The sequence below is a fragment of the Theropithecus gelada genome, chromosome 15 (assembly GCF_003255815.1).
Source record: "Theropithecus gelada isolate Dixy chromosome 15, Tgel_1.0, whole genome shotgun sequence".
Classification (NCBI taxonomy): domain Eukaryota; kingdom Metazoa; phylum Chordata; class Mammalia; order Primates; family Cercopithecidae; genus Theropithecus; species Theropithecus gelada.
The window spans coordinates 46,038,265-46,060,911 of record NC_037683.1 but is presented as its reverse complement, the minus strand read 5'-3'; the positions used below and the strand labels follow the sequence as shown (position 1 = coordinate 46,060,911).

Genomic DNA, 22,647 nt, shown 5'->3' with positions numbered 1-22,647 from the left:
ACCAAAAGTTTAAATGGTAGAGGAGGGGCGTACACCTCCTCAGAATCTTTTTTTTTCCTTTTGAGACAAGGTCTTGCTCTGTCACCCCGGCTGGAGTGCAGTTGTGTGATCATGGCTTACTGCAGCCTTGATCTCCTGGGCTCAAGGGATCCTCCCATCTCAGTCTGGGACCACAGGCGTGAGTCACCACGCATGGCTTTTTGTTTTGTCCTCAGAATCTTTACAGAGCCTCCAGCAGTAGAGGCTTGGCCTCCAGAAGGACCTTCCAGAACCCAGTGCAGTCCCACCTAGGACATCTATACCCTCCACCCCAGCAGAGACAGCCCAGCCCCTTCCCTCAGCCCTGGGGAGCCGGGCCCAGGCAGCTCCTGCCTCCTTTTAGCAGCTCTGACCTTTCTTTTAAGCCCCAAGTCTGGCACCCTGGTAACCTGCACTCCACAGTCCCTGGTTTCCCCCAGGCCCCTCAGCCAGGTGTGCTGGAAAAGGGCTTGGCACAGAGGAGGCTCTTGAGAAGTCTTCGTTCCTCTCTTCTCTTCCTTCCTCTCCTTTGCTCAATTCAGAGATCTGAAGGCAGCTGCCACCCCTGTCTATTTTCTTCTACTGCTTTCCTCAGCTGTCCTCGAGTCTGATCCCCCTCCCAGGCCACCTCAGTCACCCCCTGTCTCTTTCCGTCATTCCCTTTGTCTCCCGTGACCCTGAGGAGGGATGGGGGCTTAGGACAGGGCTTTGCATAGGATCTGGACTAGTTGTGGCAATTTGGGCAGGTAACTTCCCTTCTCAAGCCTCAGTTTCCTAATTAGAAAGAAAAAAACATGGGTAAGGCCATGGCAGCTCCCACAGAAGATAGCGAGAAATAAGATCATGCGTAGGCCCAGCACATGCCCAGAGAGTGGGAGAAAGCAGGCCTGGGATGGGTGGGCCTGCAACTTCCTCCAACCTCAGGGTTGGCACTCTGAGGCCGTGTGGACTTTCCAGCCTCAGTTTACCCTCCTACACAATGAGGACGTCATCCCTGCCCATCCCCCATCGTAGGGTGGCTGGGAGGGCTCTCCCTGCCTAACTGGGAGGTGGACAGCTTTTCTCTAACTTTTTTCTCCTTATGTTTATCTGTATTCTTGGGTTTTTCTCAGTGGGGGTGGGGTGTGCTTCTTGCTAGGTGTGGCTGCCACTGATAACTTTGCCTCCCTGGGGCAGCAGCCCTCTCAGAGGAGCCACCTGGGCTAGGACTGGTTGCCTCGGTGGGAGGGGACTCCTGGGGCTGCCCAAGGTGTGGTTGCCAGGAGTGGTGAGAGAGGGCTCCCCGCCACTGATTACCAGAAAGGCCTCCTGGCCGCTTCCAGAGAACCCTGGCTCAGGGGCCTGGCACTGGCGGACACAGTGCCTAGCTGCAGCTTCTGGGCACTGAGCTTTGCTTGGACACAGGAACTTTCACTTTTGTTTCTTTTTACTTCCCACATTCTGGGAGTGCAGTGACCTAGTTTTTAGCAGCCTTATATGTCCCTCTCTGCCAAGGAAACTTAAGGGCCTCCAGCACTATGGGATCCAGTGCAAACTGACCCCAGCACTCAGGCTGCCTTTCAACTGGCTTCCCCTTAGCGAGCCACCCACTCCCCTGTCTCCCCCTCCTCTTCAGAGCCCCAGGATACACGTGGTCCCTTCACCCTGGCTCTTTCTCTGCTGTTTGCCTCCTCCATTCATGCTTCCTGAGCCAGGAACACCTCCTCCAGGGAGCCCTCCTTTCCCTGACGCATCTGTGGTCACCACTGCACGTGCCACTCAGCCTCATGCATCTCCCGTGGTGTCCCACGAGACCCACCGTGGCCTGTCTGGGACATGGGAGCTAGAAGGGACTTTAGGATGGGCCTGGACAACCCTGCCACTCGGTTGGGGACCCCCGTCACCTTGGCGGTGTCACCCATATGGGCCCTTGCCTGCACACGCACTCGTTCTGATCAGTGTCTCCTGAGAGAAGCTTGTTTGGGAAACTCCTGCACGTCTTGGGTCAATTGTTCATCTTGTCTCCTCTCACTCCTACCCCAGCGGGATGTTATAGGATCTCAGGATTGGAAGGCACTTGAAGGTCCTCTGACTCAGGGCCTGAGACCCTCCAAGAGGGGCTCACCTGCTTGAATTCCTTCAGTGGCAGAGAGCTCACTACCTTGTGAGGTAGCTCCTTTAGGTCGTCAGAAGCTTTAACTAGGAAAGATCTTTCTTAGACTGAGCTGAAATCTGTCATCCTGCCTTTCTACCCACTGGCCCCAGCTTTCCCTCAGGGCCCCAGAATTCATCAGGGGCCTCCAGTGTGTCCTCCAGAGGCTGATCCTCTCCAGGCTGAACATTCCCCATCCTTGTACCAATTCCTCATTAAACCCCCTTTCCAGCCTCAACACACCTCAAATCACCACTGTCTCTTGCACAAAGCAGGGACCAGGCCGGGGAAGCAGCCCATGGCCCAAGAACCCTTGGGTTCCCGGAGGCCATGCTACCCAGCTAACTCTTCTTAAACTGGTCAATGAGACCCCCATCGGGGTCCCATGAGTTGCCATCGCCCCTGGCATTTCCCTGTGAGATATTCTTTAAAAGCCTCTCTGACTCCTTATCCCAAATACCACATTAACATGCTAACCCTGAAATCTTTTTATCATGGTAAAAATGCATAATATAAAATGTATCATCTTAACCATTTTTAAGTGTGCAGTTCTGTAGAGTTAAGTATATTTACATTGCTATGCACCAGAGCTCCACAGCTTTTTCATATTGCCAAACTGAAACTCTATACACGTTAAACAACACCTCTGGCTTTTCTCCTCTCCACCGTAGACCTGAAATCTTTGTTTTTCCTATTGACAAGGGCTTGGTCCGCCTGTTGGCCAGGAAGTCCTGATACTTCAGGTTGTAGCTCCGCCCTCTGCCTTAACGCCTGTCCCCATGATCAGTTTCCACCTCCAGGTCTCCCCACCTCTGCCTGGTAACCAAAACCTCACAATCCCGGGGTTCAGAGCCCCCATATCCCTGCCCTGCCCACATTACTGTGACTGGACCTCACTGGACAGCCTTAATGAGCCCAAGTTCTAGAGCTTGGTCCACGTACTCTTTATCTAACAGTCTACTTCCTCTTTCTCAGAAGGCCCGTGGACAGCTCCACCATGCAGGTGTGACCTGCGGTTACCTTCCCCTCCTGGGTCTGTAGCTCCTGGGTCTGCAGCCCCCAAACCCCCTGAAGGCAAGCCCTGGGTCTTCTTTCCTTTACGTCCCCTCAGAAATTCCATGGGATTTGACTTGAGGGCCCAGGAGACATGGGAGATCTGGCTATGAGAAAAGGGACGAGGACTCCCTGTTGCATCATCTCCTCAGCCTTGGGTGAAAGGCAGCAGAGTAGGAGAAAGGCACTGGTGAAGGTGACCTGGGGTAGAGGAAGAGCGTGGCACTTCCTTTATGGTTCACACCCTTCCTGCCACTACCCACAGCCAGTCTTTGAGGGACAGGCTGTGGCCTGATGGGACCAGTTCAGCAGAAGGGCCTTCTGTGGCCCTCACTCAGAACCCATCCAACTCACCCCCATTTCCACAGAAGGGAACTCTCAGATTCCTGAGTAAGGTGCTCGGTGTCTTCATCATAGCCTGGCTGGCTGGCCCCTGTTCAGACATTTCTGGGGCCTCATATTGGGAGTTGCCTCCTTCCTGATCCCATGTTAGGTTAATCTCCAAGTTCCTTTTGCATCTATGCTTACCTGCATCTTGACACCTATCACATGGCTAGTGTCTGTTTACAAGGCTGCCTGCCTTCCATATGTGAGCTCTTTGAGAGCAACATGTGACTGACTTGTCTCTGGACCCTTAGCAAACGATATGGGACATGGCATAGGGGAAGCACTCAGAGAGCAGATGAACAGGTAAATGGAGGATAGATGAATGGGCCTTGGATGAATGGTAGATGTATGGATGAATGATGCTGGATGGATGGGTAATGTTAGATGGATGACAATGTTGCATGGATAGATGTATGGAAGATATTAGGTGGATGGGTGGATGGATGGAGGATGTTGGATGAATGGTGGATGGACAGATGAATGGAAGATATTGGATGGATGGATGGAGGATGGTGGATGGATGGATGGATGGGGATCATTTCAGATCCAAATTGGTATGGCTTCTGTTCACTATTGATCTGGCTTGCTTTTGGCTTCACCTACTTATTCTCTCCCTAACCACAGCCTCCTTGACTTTGCCCTTTCTGAGATCATGACCTAATTGGGCATGGGCTTCACCTCTTCCCCACTGCAGCCCTGGGCCTGCTGATCATACCACTCACCCTCCCACCACCTCCACTTTCTTTGCTACACTCTTCTCCTATTCTGTGTCTTAGTCCATTTTCTGCTGCTATAAAAGAATACCACACACTGGGTAATTTATTAAAAAACCATTTATTTGGCTCACAGTTCTGGAGGCTGGGAAGTCCAAGAGCATGACACTGGCATCTGATGAAGCCCTCATGCTGCATTATCCCGTGGAAAAGCAGAAGGGCAAGTAAGCAGTCAAGACAGGGAGAAGGCCGGGCCAAACTCATTCTTTTACCAGGAGCCCAGTCCTGTGATAATGCCCTCTAATCACCTCTTAAAGATCTCACTCCTCAACACTGTTACATTGACAATTAAATTTTAGCATGAGTTTTGGAGGGGACGTTCAAACCAAAGCATTCTGCCTGTGGCTCCCCAAAACTCATGTCCTCCCCACATACAAAATATATTCATTCCATCCCAATAGCCCCAAGTCTTAACTTGTTCTGGCACCAACTCAAAGTCCAAAGTCTCATCTAAATTAGATACAGGTGAGATTTAAGGCACAATTCACCCAGAGACATATTCCTTCCAGCTGTGAGCCTGTGAAATCAAAATAACTTATCTACTCCAAAATACAGTGGTGGGACAGGCATAGGATAGACGTTCTCATTCCAAAAGGGAGAAATAGGAAAGAAGGTAACTGGTCCCAAGTAAGTCCACAACACAGTAGGGAAAACATTCAATCTTAAGGCTGGAGAATAATCCCCTCTGATTCCATCTCCTGCCTCCTGGGCACACTGGGTGGGAGTTGGGCCCCAGGGCCTCAGGCAGCCCCACCCCCAAGGCTTAGGGCTGTCCGGCTTCAGCTCTCTCAGGTCGAAGCCTCATGCTTTCAGCCTTCCCAGGCCCATGTTGCATGCTGGTAGCTCCACAGTTCTGGGGTCTTGGGGTGGCTGCACTTCTGCAGCTCCATTAGGCACTGTCCTAGTGGGGACTCTGCGGTGGCTCTGCCGCTGCAGTAGGTTTCTGTGTGGGTCCCCAGGTTGTCTGATTGGATGACACCCACCCACGTTGAGAGTGGATCTTCCCCACTCAGACTCACACACCAGTCTCCTCTGGAAACACCCCTACAAACACACCCCAAAATAATGCTTTACCAATTCTCGAGGTATTCCTTAATTCAGTCAAGTCGGCACCTAAAACTCACCCTCACACTCTGCTTCCCCAGGGCTGTCCTTCCCTTGTCTCTTTGTCTGTCCCTCTGTCTCCTTGGCTTCACCCACCCAGCAGAGGTGCCTTCCTCCCCAGCCAGGAGGCCTCTTTCTGGACTCCCAGCTCTGGCCCATTCCAGTCCCCTCTGCTCTCCCTAGATCCAGCCTGAGATACCCGGTCTCCTTCAGATATTTTACTTCCGAAGTCCTATTGCTGACTGTCCAGGTCCCCAAATCTGCTCTGTGTTTCTGTGCATCCTCCACTTAGCAGCCAGCAGGGTCTCTGAGAAACACATGGAGCTCACTGCCCTGCTCCCTTTCAGTGGCTTCCCCATTGCCTTGGATAAAGACCCAAATCCCTAACATGGCCCATAAGGCCCCACATAATCCATGGGCTTTAGATGTGCAGAGATATGGAGCACAATGCCAGGTAAGGTGAGCAGTGGCGTGGAGCAGGGCCACTTGGCTGGGGTGCCAGGTGTTGGAGGGGAGCAGCAGCCCGTCCACATGGCCTGAGGTTTGAGCTGGGTGTTGCTTTCAGCATGCCATTACACTTTTGATGAGTGTTTTCTCTGCACTGAGCCATTCTCCATTTTGCAATCATTCCAGCTTCCAAACAGTTTCATAATGAGGTCCTGAAGGCCCACAATGAGTATCGGCAGAAGCATGGCGTCCCCCCACTGAAGCTCTGCAAGAAGCTCAACCGGGAGGCTCAACAGTGAGTCCCCTAGCACATCCGGGTGACTTGGGCCCTTCATGTGCCACTGTTGCAGTCACAAAGGGGCCCTGTGGCCAGGCACAGTGGCTCACACCTGTAATTTCAGCACTTTGAGAGGCCAAAGCGGGCGGATCACCTGAGGTCAGGAGTTCAAGACCAGCCTGGCCAACATGGTGAAACTGTCTCTACTAAAAATACAAAAATTAGCCAGGTGTGGTGGTGGGTGCCTGTAGTCCCAGGTACTCGGGAGGCTGAGGCAGGAGAATCGCTTGAACCCGGGAGGTGGAGGTTGCAGTGAACCAAGTGAACCAAGTAAACCAAGATCATGCCACTGCACTCCAGCCTGGGTGACAGAGTGAGACAAGATCTCAAAAAAAAAAAAAAAAAAAAAAAAAGGTTAGGGGGGCCCCACATGGTTTCGGGGACCAGGTTTTGGGATCAGATACAACCACACTTGAATAACCACTCTGTCACTCTCCTGGGCAGGTCCCTTTGTTCCTCTGAGCCTTGACTTGCTCCTCTGTGGAATGGGACTGCTGGGAGGCTCAGCAGTCATGCAGGAGTGGTGTTCCTCTAGCTCCTCTGCGAGCCCTGGGCAGGGAAGGAAACTCAGCCACACTAGCTTGGGGCACATACTTTGGGGGTTCTCTGAACTGCACCTGCTCTGAGGAGGCACTGTGGACTCTGCAGGTATTCTGAAGCCCTGGCCAGCACGAGGATCCTCAAGCACAGCCCAGAGTCCAGCCGCGGCCAGTGTGGGGAGAACCTCGCATGGGCATCCTACGATCAGACAGGTGGGTCACATTGTCAGCTTCTCTCCTCTCTGTGGGAGTTGGAAGAAGGACAAGTCCTCCTCAAATGCCTCCTGGCTCCAGCACCCTCGCGGTGTAGCCACAGGCCTAGGAAAGGAAAGGAAAACCAGAGCTCTCTGAATCTGCTCCCAGGCTGACTTCAGTTCACCACAAGGTCTCTGATGGCTGGCTCAGTGCCAGGCCTGTGCCGGGTGCCAGGGACACAGAGATGAGTCAGACTGACCAGGCCCCCACTTTCGGAGAAGCTCCCCGGCCAAGGAGTGGGGGCTGGGGAGACAGACCGCTTTTGTACAGAATCTCAGCCTGATTCTGTGGGCACCAGAGCATCCCCAGCTACCGAGAAATGTTATTTTCTTCCCGAGAAATTTTACTTTCCTACTGTACTGGTGATACACTACCAGTAGTGCTGGTGTATTACTTTTGTAATAGAAGAAAAGCAATAGAGCTTTTTCCATTTTGGAAAAAAAAATAATAATGGAAAAGACAACGTCTCCATGCAAGGTCTCAATCTGGAATGATCCCACCGCGCCGCCCGGACATTCTTGAGCTTTCTGACCCTCTGACCCTGACAGCCCTGATGTGGCTTTTTAGGAAGAATATTGGAGAGCTATCTGGATCTCTGAAGCTTTCTCCAAACACCAGTGGGAGAATGACTCACTCCCTCCCCGGCCTCACATTCCTGGGAGTTCCCCCGAGTGCTCTTGGTTTCCCTAGGGCAGCCTAAGCCAGGGCTCCTGTGCAGCATGGTCCTTGGCACCCCCACTGGGAGGCGTGTGTGAGCTCCTGGGGAACCCCCTACTCACCCCTCCCTCCGAAGCCGCGCCCTCAGCCTGCAGGCTCCTTCCCAAGCCCAGGCTGTGGCCCTTGATGGGCCCCGGGAGAAGGGCATAGGACAGGAAGGTGGGCATTCAGGAGACACGGTCCATCCCAGCCTTGCACGGGCTCCCTTGGGAGCCTTAAGCAGGTCCCTCCCTCCTCTGCCCCCAGTTTCCTGTCTCTACAGAGAGGGGGTTGGGTAGGTGGTCTCTGAGCCAGTGGTTCCCTACTCTGGCCGCACATTGGAATCTTTTGTGAAACTTTAAAAAAAATACCAGGCCAGGCACAGTAGCTCATGCCTGCAATCCCAGCACTTTGGGAGGCCGAGGCAGGTTGATCACCTGAGGTCAGGGGTTCGAGACCAGCATGACCAACATGGAGAAACCCCATCTGTACTAAAAATACAAAAATTAGCCGGGTGTGGTGGCGCATGCCTGTAATCCCAGCTACTCAGGAGGCTGAGGCAGGAGAATCGCTTGAACCTGGGAGGCGGAGGTTGCTGTGAGCTGAGATCGTGCCGTTGCACTCTGGCCTGGGCAACAAGAGCAAAACTCTGTCTCAGAAAAAACAAACAAACAAACAACAACAACAAAAAATGCCTGAGTCTGTCCTCCAGAGACAGACACAGTTGGTCTGAGGAAGGACCCAGGCATTAGTATTTGTTAAAGGCTCTCCAGGTGAGGGTGATGTGTGGAACATGGATCAGCAGTAGCATCTGGGAGCAGAAATGCAGAATCCTAGGTCCCTCCCTAGACCTACTGAATCGGAATCTGCCCGTAAACAAGATTCTTGCACACATTTGAGACTGACTGCTCTGAGGTCCCCACTCCTGGCTCTGGCCGGGAGAGCATCAGCTCCCAGGGAAACGCCTGCCCATATGAACACCTGTGGGAACGGTGGATGCCCCAGGTGAGGGCCCTCCTGCCCACAGTGGAGATCCTTGGCTTACCAGCCTGATTGTCTTTCCAACTATGGATGTTTCAAGAGCTGCACATGGGGTGAGATAACAGTATAGTCTCCTAGAAACTCGGAGCATCATCAGAAGGCCCTTGCAGTATATTGCCTTCAAACTTTTCATTGTACTGAGACCCAGAGAGGGAAGGCTTTGCCCAGGATTACACAGCAAGTCAGTGTGTGTGGGTTGGGGGGGATAGGTGCAGGTTCCCTGACCCCAGGCCAGTGCTCTTCCCAGCCCCGCAGAAGGCCCACTCTTCAGCCTGGCCATGCTCATGGGCGGGAGTCCCTAGGAGTCTGCAAAGCAGCATCCAGGATGCATCAGCTGACTGGGGCTTTCTCAGATGTCTAATTGCTGGATAGGTGGCTTGGGGCTAATGGGAGGAGATGCAGGCAATAGGGAGTGGGTGGATTTTGTGGCTGAGTTTTAGAACAATGTCATTTCCACACAGGAAAGGAGGTGGCTGATAGATGGTACAGTGAAATCAAGAACTATAACTTCCAGCAGCCTGGCTTCACCTCGGGGACTGGTGAGTGGCAGGGTCTCACCAGGGGCCTGGCCCTGGGCAGCAATGCAGGTTGGGTGTCTGACTTCAGAGACGAACCAGCCCTCTAAAAAAATCAACCCTTTCCTTCCTGTTTAACCTCTTCCATGTTTCTCTGGATTGACCTTGACCACAGACCAAAGCTCTCCTTTTCCCATTACATCTCCAGCTTCCCCCTGCTACGTGCTCTGCTCCCTCTGTGATCCCCCAGCTGCTGAATCCTGCCCCATCAGCTCAGAGCTCTTCCCATTCCTGGAGTGTGTCATAGGAGACTGGATTTCCAAAGCTGCTTGGAGCTTCATTCCTGAACTGGTCACCTTGTGTCTAGTCTTGTTTTCTGCCATCCATCCTGCTCTCCAGCAGCCTCAATACTTCTAAAATTGTCTCTGCCCCTGATGCTCTCCTGATTCAATTGTCATGGCTCCCTGGGGCCATCAGGAGAAGGCTCAATCTGCTGGCACTCCTCCCTCCACACCCCACACCCTTCCCCCACCCTCGCGGTCTCCCTGGCTTTCTCCCTTCCCCTTTCTGCTCTAGTTTGCAGTTGAGGAGCTTGGGGTGCAGAGAACCTGGATCTAGTCTCAGCTCTGGCACCCTTTGCTGTGTGGACTTGAGTCAATTCCTGTCCCCTCTTCCCAGGGGAGAGGGAGAAGGTGGCTTCTAAGGGATATCCTGAGAGCTGGTGATTCAAGTGTAGGGAGGAACCTTCCGTGCGTCCATGTTCCCTTCCCATAGGCCTCCCCTGACAAAAGCTCCGGGCAGCCGCTCTGTGCCCCACGGTCCCTCTGGGCAGCTGCCCTGTGCCCTGGGCTCCCTCTGCCTTTTGCTGGGCTCACCAGTCTCCTTGTCTTTCCTCAAAACCGACTCAGAGCCGCCTGGGGCCCAGGATGGTGTTAGAAGGGGGCGGGAGTTTCTCTGACCAGAAGGCACCAGGAAAACAGAGAAAGGGACTCTGCTCACCTCGTTCCTCCTACCCCATCTGTCCCACCCACAAGGAGAGCCTTGAGGCCTTCCACCCTCTAGAGGGGTGCTCCAGAAGCAGGAAGTGACAGGTTCTCAGCGCCAGTCACCGTTTCCTGTGGTTTGCTGCCTGCCCTTCAGGGTGGGGGTTTCTGCAACCATGTTGTGTTGCGTTGTTCCTGGGACTCTGGGGCAGAGGCAGAAGCATCTGCTGAGGCATTCCTCCCCTCCATTAACCCCTGCAGGACTCCAGGCCGGGCTGGCAGGGCTTTGAGTGTGAACAGGTGATTCTAGGGCAAGGATATCTAAGAGTGTGGGGAGGGACCAGTAACAAGTTCCTGCTATTGATTAAGGATGTGTAGGCAGGACCTTGTCTTCTTTTAATAGAGATGATGTCCAGAAGACGTCTTATTTCATAGCTTCTGGGTTTGCTTTTCCCATGAGCAAGATTCTTGAGCAATCGGACACGTGTCCGAGCAAGTTATTAACTAGCACTGTGTGTGTGTGTGTGCGCACCACGTGGTAATTAGAAAGTGCCTCCACAGGCCGGGCGCGGTGGCTCACACCTGTAATCCTAACACTTTGGGAGGCCAAGGCGGGTGGATCACCTGAGGTCAGAAGTTCAAGACTAGCCTGGCCAACATGGTGAAACCCTGTCTCTACTGAAAATGCAAAAAAAAAAAAAAAAAAAAAAAAGCCAGGTGTGGTGGCAGGTGTCTGTAATCCCAGCTACTCAGGAGGCTGAGGCAGGAGAATCACTTGAACCTGGGAGGCAGAGGTTGCCGTGAGTGGAGATTGCCCACTCCAGCCTGGGCAACAAGGACGAGACTCTGTCTCAAAAAAAAAAAAAAAAAAAGTAGGGCTTTATTCTACCCATTTTGGAGAGGAAGAAACTGAGGCCTAGAAAAGGGAAGCAGCCTTTCTCATGCCTTCTGTCTCTGATATGATGCTTTTTCCACCACTCCCACTCCAAGACAGGACTCTCACAAGAGTCAGAGCCCAACTTTCCATGATCACTGACTACTCATTTCACTCATTGCCCTACACCTCCCATCCCTAAAGAGGAAAATCCCAGAGCAGCCAGCCCTTGTGCTGTTCCAGGTACCAACAGGCAGTGCCTGGGGGCAGACAGAGCCTGATCCTAAGACAGGAATGAGATTTTGGGTGGTGTCATACTGGGGTCTTGCAAGACCCTTAAAGATCTTCATGCCCATCCTGCCTCAGCCTCCCCCAGACCCTGTCTGCAACTCCTCCTTGCTGCATCTCTGTTCATGGATTCCCTGACCTGAGTCCTTGTTGTAGGTGAAAGAGCCTTTGAAATACCCTTTGGCCAGGTGCAGTGGTTCACACCTGTAATCCCTACACTTCGGGAGGCCGAGGCAAGCAGATCATTTGAGGTCAGGAGTTCAAGATCAGCCTGGCCAACATGGTGAAACCCCATCTCTACTAAAAATACAAAAATTAGCCGAGTGTGGTGATGCATGCCTGTAATCTCAGCTACTCGGGATGCTAAGACACGAGAACTGCTTGAATCCTGGAGGTGGAGGTTGTGGTGAGCCAAGATCCCACCACTGCACTCCTGTCTGGGTGACAGAGTGAGACTGTCTCCAAAAAAAAAAAAAAAAAAAAAGAAATACCCTATAATCCAACCCCACCCAGGCCAGCATCTTGTGATGAAGGATGCTGGTCAGTCACTGCAGTGTGCTGAGTGAAGAGAAATAATATCTTATCATTACTTTGATATATTCTGTTTAAATTATATTATGTTTATTTATGTTTTATTATGTATGCTTATTCTGAATGAATTTTTTATATATATATATATATATATATATATATTTTTTTTTTTTTTTTTTTTTTCCTTTGAGACAGAGTCTCACTCCATTGCCCAGGCTGGAGTGCAGTGGCGCAATCTCGGCTCACTGCAACCTCCACCTTCCAGGTTCACGCAATTTTCCCACCTTAGCCTCCTGATGAATAATATTTTTATATGATATGAACATTGGGAGCTATCGAAGGTGAAAAGTTTTCTTTCCAGCCCTGACCCCTAGCACTTTCACTCCCAAGAGACAACCAGAGATACCAGTTTCCTGTGAATCATTCCGGAGTTATCCTGTGCTTACGCCAGCGTGTGTGTATAAATGTTCTCTTCCCTTTTCTGCACTCTGGTGTCAGAGTATATGACCTGTTTTATGCTTGTCAGAGAGTGTGCCATATCATACAAAAAGTGCTCGTTCATTCTTTCTTACCTCTGCACATTATTCCCTTGCGAGGATATACTGTGACATATTTAGTGTGTTTTTCAAAGATATATTCTAGGAAGTTTGATTCACAGCAGGAAAGAAGATGTCATCCCTTTAGGAAAAACAAAAAGGAACCTTCGTTAGTGGACTAGAGTTAGCAACCAGTGTGTATTTGATGGTTGCTAAGGAAGTTGTGTCATTTACTTCATCTCTGAATACCCATAGCTTAATTCCCTCTGTGCAGACAGAAACCACCCCCGCGAGAAAAAAGATTGCTTAGCCTCATCAGCTTGGAAAAGGCTGCCACAGGCACTTGTGCTGCTGATGTGCACTTTGTGTCTAATTATTTTCTTGGCAACCAGTGGATAAATGGCAGCTTCTTCCTTTTCTGGGAGACAGAGAGAGTGGGAGGGTCAATGGCCCAAGCATGTGGTCTCCTGTGAGAGCAGGCTAGTGTAAGAAAGGACTTGAGCCTTTGGAAATGGCCTGTAGAAGTAGGGACACCAGGCTGCCGAGAGCCTGGAGCTGTGACCCAAATGTATGAAGAGCCAAGGGCAAATAGGCAAGCAATCTTTATCCTCTATTCTGGGTGGAAACCAGAGCTTATTAAACAGCAGTTAATACAAGTTTAAAGATAGTGGCAAATATGCATAATTGTACTTAGGGTTTGTTTTCTTTTCATTCTTCAATTGTATCATGTCAACTAGATTCGTGTTTACATTTGATTATTTTCATAAACAATTTAGTAACTTTCAGTCCTCTGTGAATGCAGACAAATAAATTATAGCTAAATTTTTTAATGTTTTAAATGGCCAGGCATGGTGGCTCATGCCTGTAATCCTAGTGCTTTGGGAGGCCAAGGCAGGTGGATCACTTGAGGTCAGGAGTTCAAGACCACCCTGGCCAATATGGCGAAACCCCATCTCTACCAAAAATACAAAAATTAGCTGGGTGTGGTGGTGTGCACCTGTAATCCCAGCTACTCAGGAGGCTGAGGCAGGAGAATCACTTGAACCCAGGAGGTGGAGGTTGCAGTGAGATGAGATCATGCCACCGCACTCCAGCCTGGGCAACAGAGTGAGATTCTGTCTCAAAAAAAAAAAAAAAAGTTTTAAAAGAAGTTTAACTATAGGGGAAAAAATAGAATTTAATCCACAAACATTTATTTCAGTCCTTACCATATACAGGATGCAATGGGAAGCACCGACTTTGTCTCTTCCCTAAAGAATTAGAAGAGTGTAGACGCCAGTCTCTTCCTCTCTCTCCCACTTTCGTTTTTTAATTTTTTAGTAAAATAGGCTAGATGTGGTGACTTATGCCTGTAACTCCAGTACTTTGGGAGGCCAAGGCAAGAGGATCCCTTCAGTCCAGGAGCTCAAGACCAGCCTGGACAATATGGCAAGATCCCGTCTCTACAAAAAAATTTAAAAACTAGGCGGGGTACCGTGGCTCATGCCTGTAATCCCAGCACTTTGGGAGGCTGAGGTGGGCGGATCACCTGAGGTTGGGAGTTCAAGACCAGCCTGGGTGACAGAGCGAGACTCCATCTCAAAAAAAAAAAAAAAAAATTAAAAAATTAAAAAACTAGCTGGGTGCAGTGGCATGTGCCTGTGGTCCTGGTTACTCAGGCGGCTGAGGTAGGAGGTAGGAGGATTGCTTGAGCCAAGGAGGTTGAGGTTGCAGTGAACCACGATTGCACCACTGCACTCCAGCCTGGGCAACAGAGTGAAGCCATGTATTAAAAAAAACAAAAAGAAAAAAAAAAAGAAATTGTGGTAAAGCATATATAACTGAAAATTTACCATTTTAACCATTTTAGGTGTACGATTCAGTGGCATTAAATACATTTACACTGTTACGCAATCATCACCACCATCCATCTCTAGAATTATTTTCATCTTCACAGATTAAAACTCAGTACCCCTTAGACCAGGGGTCCCCAACTCCTGGGCGGTGGACCTGTATGGGCCCATGGCCTGTTAAGAACTGGGCCGCACAGCAGGAGGTGAGCAGTGGGCGAGTGAGATTACTGCTTGAGCTCCGCCTCCTGTCAGATCAGCAGTGGCATTAGATTCTCATAGGAGCACAAACCCTATTATGAATTCCTCATGCAAGGGATCTAGGTTGCGCACTCCTTATGAGAATAAGTTTCATCCGGAAACCATCCCCACCCACCCCACCCCAACCATTGTTCTGCTTTTGGTTTTAACTATTCTAGCTACCTCATATAAATGGAACCATACAGTATTTGTCCATTTGTGTCTGGCTTATTTCACTTAGCATCATGTTTTCAAGGTTTACCCATATTAGAGCACGTGTCAGAATTCCTTTTTATTTTATTTTATTTGAGAAGGAGTCTCACACTGTTGCCCGGGCTGGAGTGTAATGGCCTCATCTTGGCTCACTGCAACCTCTGCCTCCCGGGTTCAAGAGATTATCCTGGGCCGGGCGCGGTGGCTCAAGCCTGTAATCCCAGCACTTTGGGAGGCCGAGACGGGCGGATCACGAGGTCAGGAGATCGAGACCATCCTGGCTAACACGGTGAAACCCCGTCTCAACTAAAAATACAAGAAAATTAGCCGGGCGAGGTGGTGGGCGCCTGTAGTCCCAGCTACTTGGGAGGCTGAGGCAGGAGAATGGCGTGAACCCGGGGGGGGGCGGAGCTTGCAGTGAGCCGAGATCGCGCCACTGCACTCCAGCCTGGGGCACAGAGCAAGACTCCGTCTCAAAAAAAAAAAAAAAAAAAAAAAAAAAGAGATTATCCTGCCTCAGCCTCCCAAGTAGCTGGGATTACAGGCACCCGCCATCATGCCCAGCTAATTTTTTTTTTTTTTTTGGTAGAGATGGGGTTTCACTATGTTGGCCAGTCTGGTCTCAAACTCCTGACCTCTTGATCTGCCCACCTTGGCCTCTCAAAGTGCTGGGATTACAGACGTGATCCACCACACTCAGCCTCCTTTTTATTTTTTTATTTTTTATTATTTTGAGATGGAGCCTCACTCTGTCGCCCAGGCTGGAGTGTAGTGGTATAGTCTTGGCCCACTGCAACCTCCGCTTCCCAGGTTCAAGCGACTCTCCTGCCTCAGCCTCCCAAGTAGCTGGGGTTACAAGCACCCACCACCACACCCAGCTAATTTTTGTATTTTTAGTAGAGACGTGGTTTTACCACATTGACCCAGCTAGTCTCAAACTCCTGACCCCAGGTGATCCACCCCCCTTAGTTTCCCAAAGTGCTAGGATTACAGGCATGAGCCACTATGCCCGGCCTCAGAATTCCTTTTTAAAGCTGAATAATATTCTATTATACACACACACACATATATACATATATATACACACATATATACATATATATATATATATCCCACATTTTGCTTATCCTTTCATTTGTTGATGGATACTTGGGCTGTGTGACTTTATGGGTTGTTTTTTTTTTTTTTTTTTTTTGAGATGGTGTCTCACTCTGTTACCCAGGCTGGAGTGCAATGGCGCAGTCTTGGCTCATTGCAACCTCCGCCTCCCAGGTTCAAGCAATTCTCCTGCCTCAGCCTCCCCAGGAGCTAGGATTACAGGCGTGCGCCACCATACCTGGCTAATTTTTCTATTTTTAGTAGAGATGGGGTTTCATCACGTTGGCCAGGGTGGTCTCGAACTCCTGACCTCAAGTGATCCACCCACCTCAACCTCCCACAGTGCTGGGAAAACAGGTGTGAGCCACTGCGCCCGGCCGGGCTGTGTGACTTTGGGCCAATCATTTAACCTCTCTGCTGGGAGCATGGGTGTATAAATATCTGAATCCCTGCTTTCAGTACTTTTGGGTATATACCTAGAAGTGGAATCGCTAAGTCACATTGCAATTCTATGTTTAATTTTTTGAGGAACTGCCGTACTGTCTTCCAGAGCAGCTGTGCCATTTTACACTCCCATCAGCAGTGCACAACAGTTCCAGTTTCTCCACTTCCTTGCCAAAACTTGTTATAGTCTATTATTTTTGTTTCTGTTTTTTATAATAACCATCCTACTGGGTGTGAAGTGGTTGCCCTTTTTCTTTCTTAACCACCCTATGGGAATCTTAGCTACTCTGATCATGATTTTCCTCCTCCTTCCCTCCCTCTGTTTCTTCCTTTCTTCATCAAATATTTATTGAGCATCTACTATGTGCCAGGCCCAGTGCTAAACACTAGGTGTATGGTGATCAGTAAAACAGATGTGGCACCTGCCCTCATATAGCTTGCTCAATCATAAGCCAGATATTTAGGAGAGAGCAATCTCTTCAGTGTTGCTTTAGCAAATGAATGTTATCCTGTGACACAGAAAACAAATGTCTCATTGATCTCTGTAAATGCTAAACCATAAAGATGGAAGAGATGAACACCCTGCCTCTATTCCCCAACAAATAAGAATTTATGCCAGGCACGGTGGCTCATGCCCGTAATCCCAACACTTTGGGAGGCTGAGGCAGGCAGATCACTTGAGATCAGGAGTTTGAGACCAGCCTGGCCAACATGGCAAAACCCCATCTCTACTAAAGATACAAAAATTAGCTGGGCGTGGTGGTACTCACCTGTAGTCCCAGCTACTCAGGAGGCTGAGTAACGAGAATCACTTGAACACAGGAGGCAGAAGTTGCAGTGAGCTGAGATCGTGCCACTGCACTTCAGCTGAGACAATAGAGTGAGACTCTGTCTCAAAAAAAAAAAAAAATTTATGATCATTGAGCAAGGAATGCATTACAGCATCAACTCTTTGACTCCCAAATGGGAGGAGATTTGGAAGCTAAGCTATATTCGTAGCTTGAAAAGACCAGAGAGGAAAGGACAGGCAGTCTGAGAAATGAGAGACTGATGCTAATAGGCCTCAGCAAGACCTGGTGGTGTCTGGAGCTGGAGCAAGCAGCTTGAAAAGGAACTGAGATGTTTGGCTCAGAGCAGAAGGATTTGAACGAGGCTGCAATGTGTCGAAATCTCAAAAAGCTCAAAACATAGAAGGCTGTACTTCCAGTGAAGGCAGAACTGGAGTCCGAGATGGATCTTCTATATTACTTTTATTCATCGATTCCACTCATTCTTTCAAACGTTTATTTTACACTTTCCATGTGCCAGGTTATGCCAAGGTACTGGGTGTATTTTGGTGACTAAAACAAACTTGGCCTCTGCCCATATGGACTCATAGTCTGGTGAAGGAGCCAAACAGTAAACAAATAATCAAGCAAATGCATCACACAAATGGGAAGAATGGTACGTAGGGGAAAAAAACAGTGTGGTAAGAATGTCTTGGGAGGGAGATGTTCAGTAAATTAAAGGGTGTTTACAGGCTGGGCATGGTGGTTCACACCTGTAATACCAAAACTTGGCTGGGCCAAGGCAGGTGAATCACCTGAGGTCAGGAGTTCAAGACCAGCCTGACCAATATGGTAAAACCTGTCTCTACTAAAAATACAAAAATTAGCCGGGCATGGTGGTGTGCACCTATAATCCCAGCTACTTGGGAGGCTGAGGCAGGAGAATTGCTTGAACGCAGGAGGCAGAGGTTGCAGTGAGCTGAGACCACACCACTGCACTCCAATCTGGGCAACAGTGAGACTCCGTCTCAAAAATAAATAAATAAAAGGGTGTTTGCAAATGACTTCTTTGAACAAGTGATATTTAGGCTAAGACCAAGGGACAAGAAGTTGTTGGTCATCAGAAGAGTGTTTTGGCCAGGCGTGATGGATCATACCTGTAATCTCAGCACTTTGGGAAACCAAGGCAGGAGGATCACTTGAGCCCAGGAGTTCAAGATCGGCCTAGGCAACATAGGGAAACCCTGTCTCTACAAATATATATAATATGTGTGTGTGTGTGTGTGTGTGTGTGTGTATATATATATTATATATATATATTTTTTTTTGAGACCTAGTTTTGCTCTTGTTGCCCAGGCTGGAGTGTAGTGGCACCATCTCGGCTCACCATAACCTCGGCCTCCTGGGTTCAAGTGATTCTCCTGCCTCAGCCTTCCTGAGTTGCTGGGATTACAGGCACATGCCACCGCGCCTGGCTAATTTTGTATTTTTAGTAGAGATGGGTTTCTCCGTGTTGGTCAGGCTGGTCTCGAACTCCCAACCTCAGATGGTCCACCCATCTTGGCCTCCCAAAGTGCTGGGATTACAGGCATGAGTCATGGTGCCTGGCTTTACAAATAATTTTTGAAAAATGATCTGGCAGTGGCAGCATGTGCCTGTGGTCCCAGCTACTCAGGAAGCTGAGGTGGGAGGGTCTCCTGAGCCCTGGAGGTAGAAGCTGCAGTAAGCTATGATCGCGCCACTGAACTCCATCCAGCCTAGGTGACAGAGATCCTGTCAGAAAGAAGAGAAGATAAGAGAAAAAGAGAAGAGGAAGGGAAGGAGGGAAGGAGGGAGAGAAAAAAGAGAAGAAGAAAGAAGGAAAAGAGAAGAAAAAAAATGTGCAAGGGCTCTGTGGTGGGACACACCCTGGTGTGTTCAAGGAATGGAGAGGAGGCCACTGCACCAAAGGGTTCACTTTCATTCTAGGTGGATTGGGGCGTGAGTGAAGGACTGTTAAGCAGGGAAGTAAACAGATATGATTTATATCTCAAAATGGTCACTCTGAATACTAAGTAGAAAATGAGGCTCACACCTGTAATCCCAGCAGTTTGGGAGGCCGAGGTGGGCAGAGCACCTGAGGTCAGGAGTTCAACACCAGCCTGGACAATATGGTAAAACCTTGTCTCTACTAAAAATACAAAAAAAATAAAATAAAATAGCTGGGCGTGGTGGCGCATACCTGTAGTCCCAGCTACTCAGGAAGCTGAGGTGGGAGGATCACTTAAACCCAGGAGGCAGAGGTTGCAGTGAGCTGAGATCATGACACTGCACTCCAGCCTGGGTGACAGAGTAAGACTCCGTCTCAAAAAAAAAAAAAAAGAAAATGAATTTGAGGGGCCAAGGTGGATGCCATAGAACCAGTCAGGAGGCTATTGCAATGGTCCATGTGAGAGAAGTTTGCAGTTGGGACCAAGGGTTTGGGAGTGGGTGGACCTGAGATGCATTTTAGAGTTGGATTCTTCAAGACTGAATGCTAGGTTGTTGTGGGGGAAAGGAAGGAGAGGGAGGAATGCAGACTCCCCGTGGCAGTGTGTGCACAGAGGTACCGCTGATGGAGATGGGAGGACTGGGAGAGGAATAAATCTAGGGGGACAAAAACTGGGAGTGAGGTTTGGAAAGGTTAAATCTGAGATGCCTATGAGTCATCCATGTGGAAATGTCCAGTAATTAGTTATGTCTGGAACACAGAGCAGAGATTTGAGCTGGAGAAATAAATTTGGGAGCCAGGGAAAGACGAAATTCCCTAAAGAGAGCTTAAAGGGAAAAGAAAAAAGCCCAGGATTAAGCCCTGGGAAGTGCAGGTCCTTCAATATCTATAAGTGAGGGCGAGGAGGAGGAAGAGGAGGCAGTGAGACAGGAGGAATGGCAAGAAACTGTGGCATCCTAGAAACCAAAAGGGGGAGGGGTGCCTTGAAAAGGAGAAGAGTAGGAAGTGTTCATCAGGTGTCCAGTAAGATGAAAACAAAAGGGGATCACCGGAGAGCTTCGAGATTGCAGCTTGGGGACAGAGTTAGACACAGGCACTAGGTAAAGTGGCATCCTAATTGTTGGGGCCACTGGGCTTTGTCGTGATCTCTGGGAGACTGTTGGAAGGTGGTGAGGTGGGTAAGGTCAGTGTGGCTGATGGAAAGGACCTGCTTTAGAAGTCAGGCAGTCTGGCCAGGCACGGTGGCTCACGCCTGTAATCCCAGCACTGGGAGACTGAGGCAGGTGAATCACCTGAGGTCAGGAGTTCGAGACCATGGTGAATCCTTATCTCTACTAAAAATACAAAAAAATTAGCTGGGCGTGGTGGCATGCACCTGTAGTCCCAGCTACCTGGGAGGCTGAGGCAGGAGAATCACTCGAACCCAGGAGGTGGCGATTGTAGTGAGCCAAGATCACGCCACTGCACTGTGGCCTGGGCGACAGAGTAAGACTCCATCTTGGGAAAGAAAAAAAAAGAAGTCAGGCAGTCAGAGCGTTTTGTCTCTCCTTTCCCTGCAGGGGGTCTGTGAAGACCATGCTAACCTGAGCCTGGCAAGATGGTACAGGGGTTCAGGAATCCCTTGCCACATCCTTCTTCAGGCTTTGCTAATTCAGCCGTGTCCCTCTCTCTCTGCCCGTTCCCCTGCAGGACACTTCACGGCCATGGTATGGAAGAACACAAAGAAGATGGGCGTGGGGAAGGCGTCCGCAAGTGACGGATCCTCCTTTGTGGTGGCCAGATACTTCCCAGCAGGGAATGTTGTCAACGAGGGCTTCTTCGAAGAAAACGTCCTGCCACCAAAGAAGTAGCTTGTTAAATGTAATGGGAAGGTGGCAGACTTAAGAACGTGGATATGAAGTGCCTAGAACAACCAAAACCCGGCTGTGCGTCCGTCCCTGTGGGTGTATGTGCTTGTGTGTGTGATGCATGTGAGTGTTTCTGGTACACACACTTGGGCATACAGTTCTGCGTGAGCTCATTCTTACTACAGGAGTGAGCAAAGGAAGCGTTTATCCCAATCGTTACCTAGACCACGATTATTTGGATTGGGGGGAGGGGGGAATCCGTTTTTTAAATTTTTTTTATTTTTAAGCAAACTTCTTTTGTACTTTTCTTACTTCTAATATCCATCCCTGGACTTTCTGTATTCCAAATGTTTGTGATGCTGAGAAGTGAAGTTCATTTTATGTGATCTTCATGCGCCGTAATCTACTTTTGGTAGATAATTAAGATTATTAAACCCTCATTTAAATGTGACATAAAATACAGCTTTAAGCACATAAATATAAAGCAGCTTCCATCAGGAACATGGAGCAGGCAGGGGCTCCATTTTACAGAATTACTGAGATTTCTCAGTTGTAAAACATGATGTCATCCTGCGTGCCTTCTGGAATTCTCCAATGGGGTCGCCAAAGAACAAATGGAGAAAAAAAGCTTTACTTCCTTGCATTCTTCTACCTTTAAATAGCAAAGTACCACTACCACCACCTCTTGCCCCCTTCCCTCTTTTCTTAAACTTCTGGCATTTCAGAGCTCAGCAGGCTACCCCTGGTTTCTGGAGAGTTGGGCTAGGCCTGAAGCTCTCCCTCCCCCACCTCTGCTAGGCAGCCCAGGCCTGGGCTGGGAGACAGCCCCTCACCCTGCCTGGGCTCTTGGCCAAGCAGCCTTGGATGGATGAAGTCAGAGAGGTGGAGTGAGGGTGAGTTTACTCAGAGCCCCCAGAGGAAGCCCTCCACCCTCTGCCCTCCCCCAACACAGGGCGGGAGCCCAGGCCTGTTCCTGGCAGCTGTGGCTGCAGCTGTGCTGCTGCTCCCTCCTGGAATGTGCGACAAGCCCAAATGTTCCAGGGAGATGGCCGGGGTAGGGGGCTTAGAAATGCTAATATGGTTCTGTGTTTTGCCTGAAACGATACCAGGTTCCCCTGAATAGCAACTTTACAAGGTCCATGTGGGAGGGACCAACCCAGATGCCCTGCCAAGTGTCCCTGAAACCATGGTAGCTCCGTCTGTCAAGATGGCAGGGGCGGGAGTGAGGGGGCTGCTGGCTTAACCGCAGGCATCTGGGCAGGCCAGTCCTCAAAGCAGCTCCTGAGGGTCTGTATTGCACTGTGACCAGTCTCAAGCTATGCCTCTAATTTCGCCGGGGATATTGGCTAGGAAGACAATAAAATCTTTTTCTTTGTGTAATATCCTCCTCCAATGTGATTTATACCTGATTCTCGGTGGCTGAGACTATCCATGACTCTGAATCCCTCTCTTGATTAATCCCAGAATACCTGCAATCCATTCCCTGTGGACTGTGTTGCTTAAGTGGCCAAGTTTTAAGCCATGTGACCCACCAGCACAGAACTGATTAGACTAGAGTGGACACTGGATCCAACGGCAGCCAATCACCAGGCTGGCCATGGACTGGGAATTTCAGCTAAGAATTGTGGAGAGAATTTACCAGTGGAACTGAAAAAAATAAGGATGCCATGAGTTGAAATTAGGGCCATGGCAAACCAAGCTACTTGCAAGCCAAGTTATGAATGGGAAATAC

At 49.7% G+C, this 22,647-nt stretch overlaps 1 protein-coding gene across 9 annotated transcripts in view; it reads left to right on the top strand.

The window, feature by feature from the left end:
• The window catches only part of GLIPR2 (GLI pathogenesis related 2), a 36,811-nt gene extending 14,511 nt beyond the window's left edge, over nucleotides 1–22,300 (top strand). For 2 of the 9 annotated variants that reach the window (XM_025359114.1, XM_025359113.1), the window contains 4 exons: nucleotides 6,100–6,208; nucleotides 6,899–7,002; nucleotides 9,243–9,320; nucleotides 20,758–22,297. In XM_025359114.1, coding sequence (XP_025214899.1) covers nucleotides 6,100–6,208; nucleotides 6,899–7,002; nucleotides 9,243–9,320; nucleotides 20,758–20,918 — 452 coding nt within the window. In that variant the 3' untranslated portion in view covers nucleotides 20,919–22,297. Of the gene's footprint in view, nucleotides 1–4,480; nucleotides 4,527–6,099; nucleotides 6,209–6,898; nucleotides 7,003–9,242; nucleotides 9,321–18,855; nucleotides 18,996–20,627 lie in introns of those variants that run through there. The other 7 variants (XR_003115915.1, XM_025359112.1, XM_025359111.1 and 4 more) reach the window with 7 other exon arrangements.
• Nucleotides 22,301–22,647: the final 347 nt, after the last annotated feature.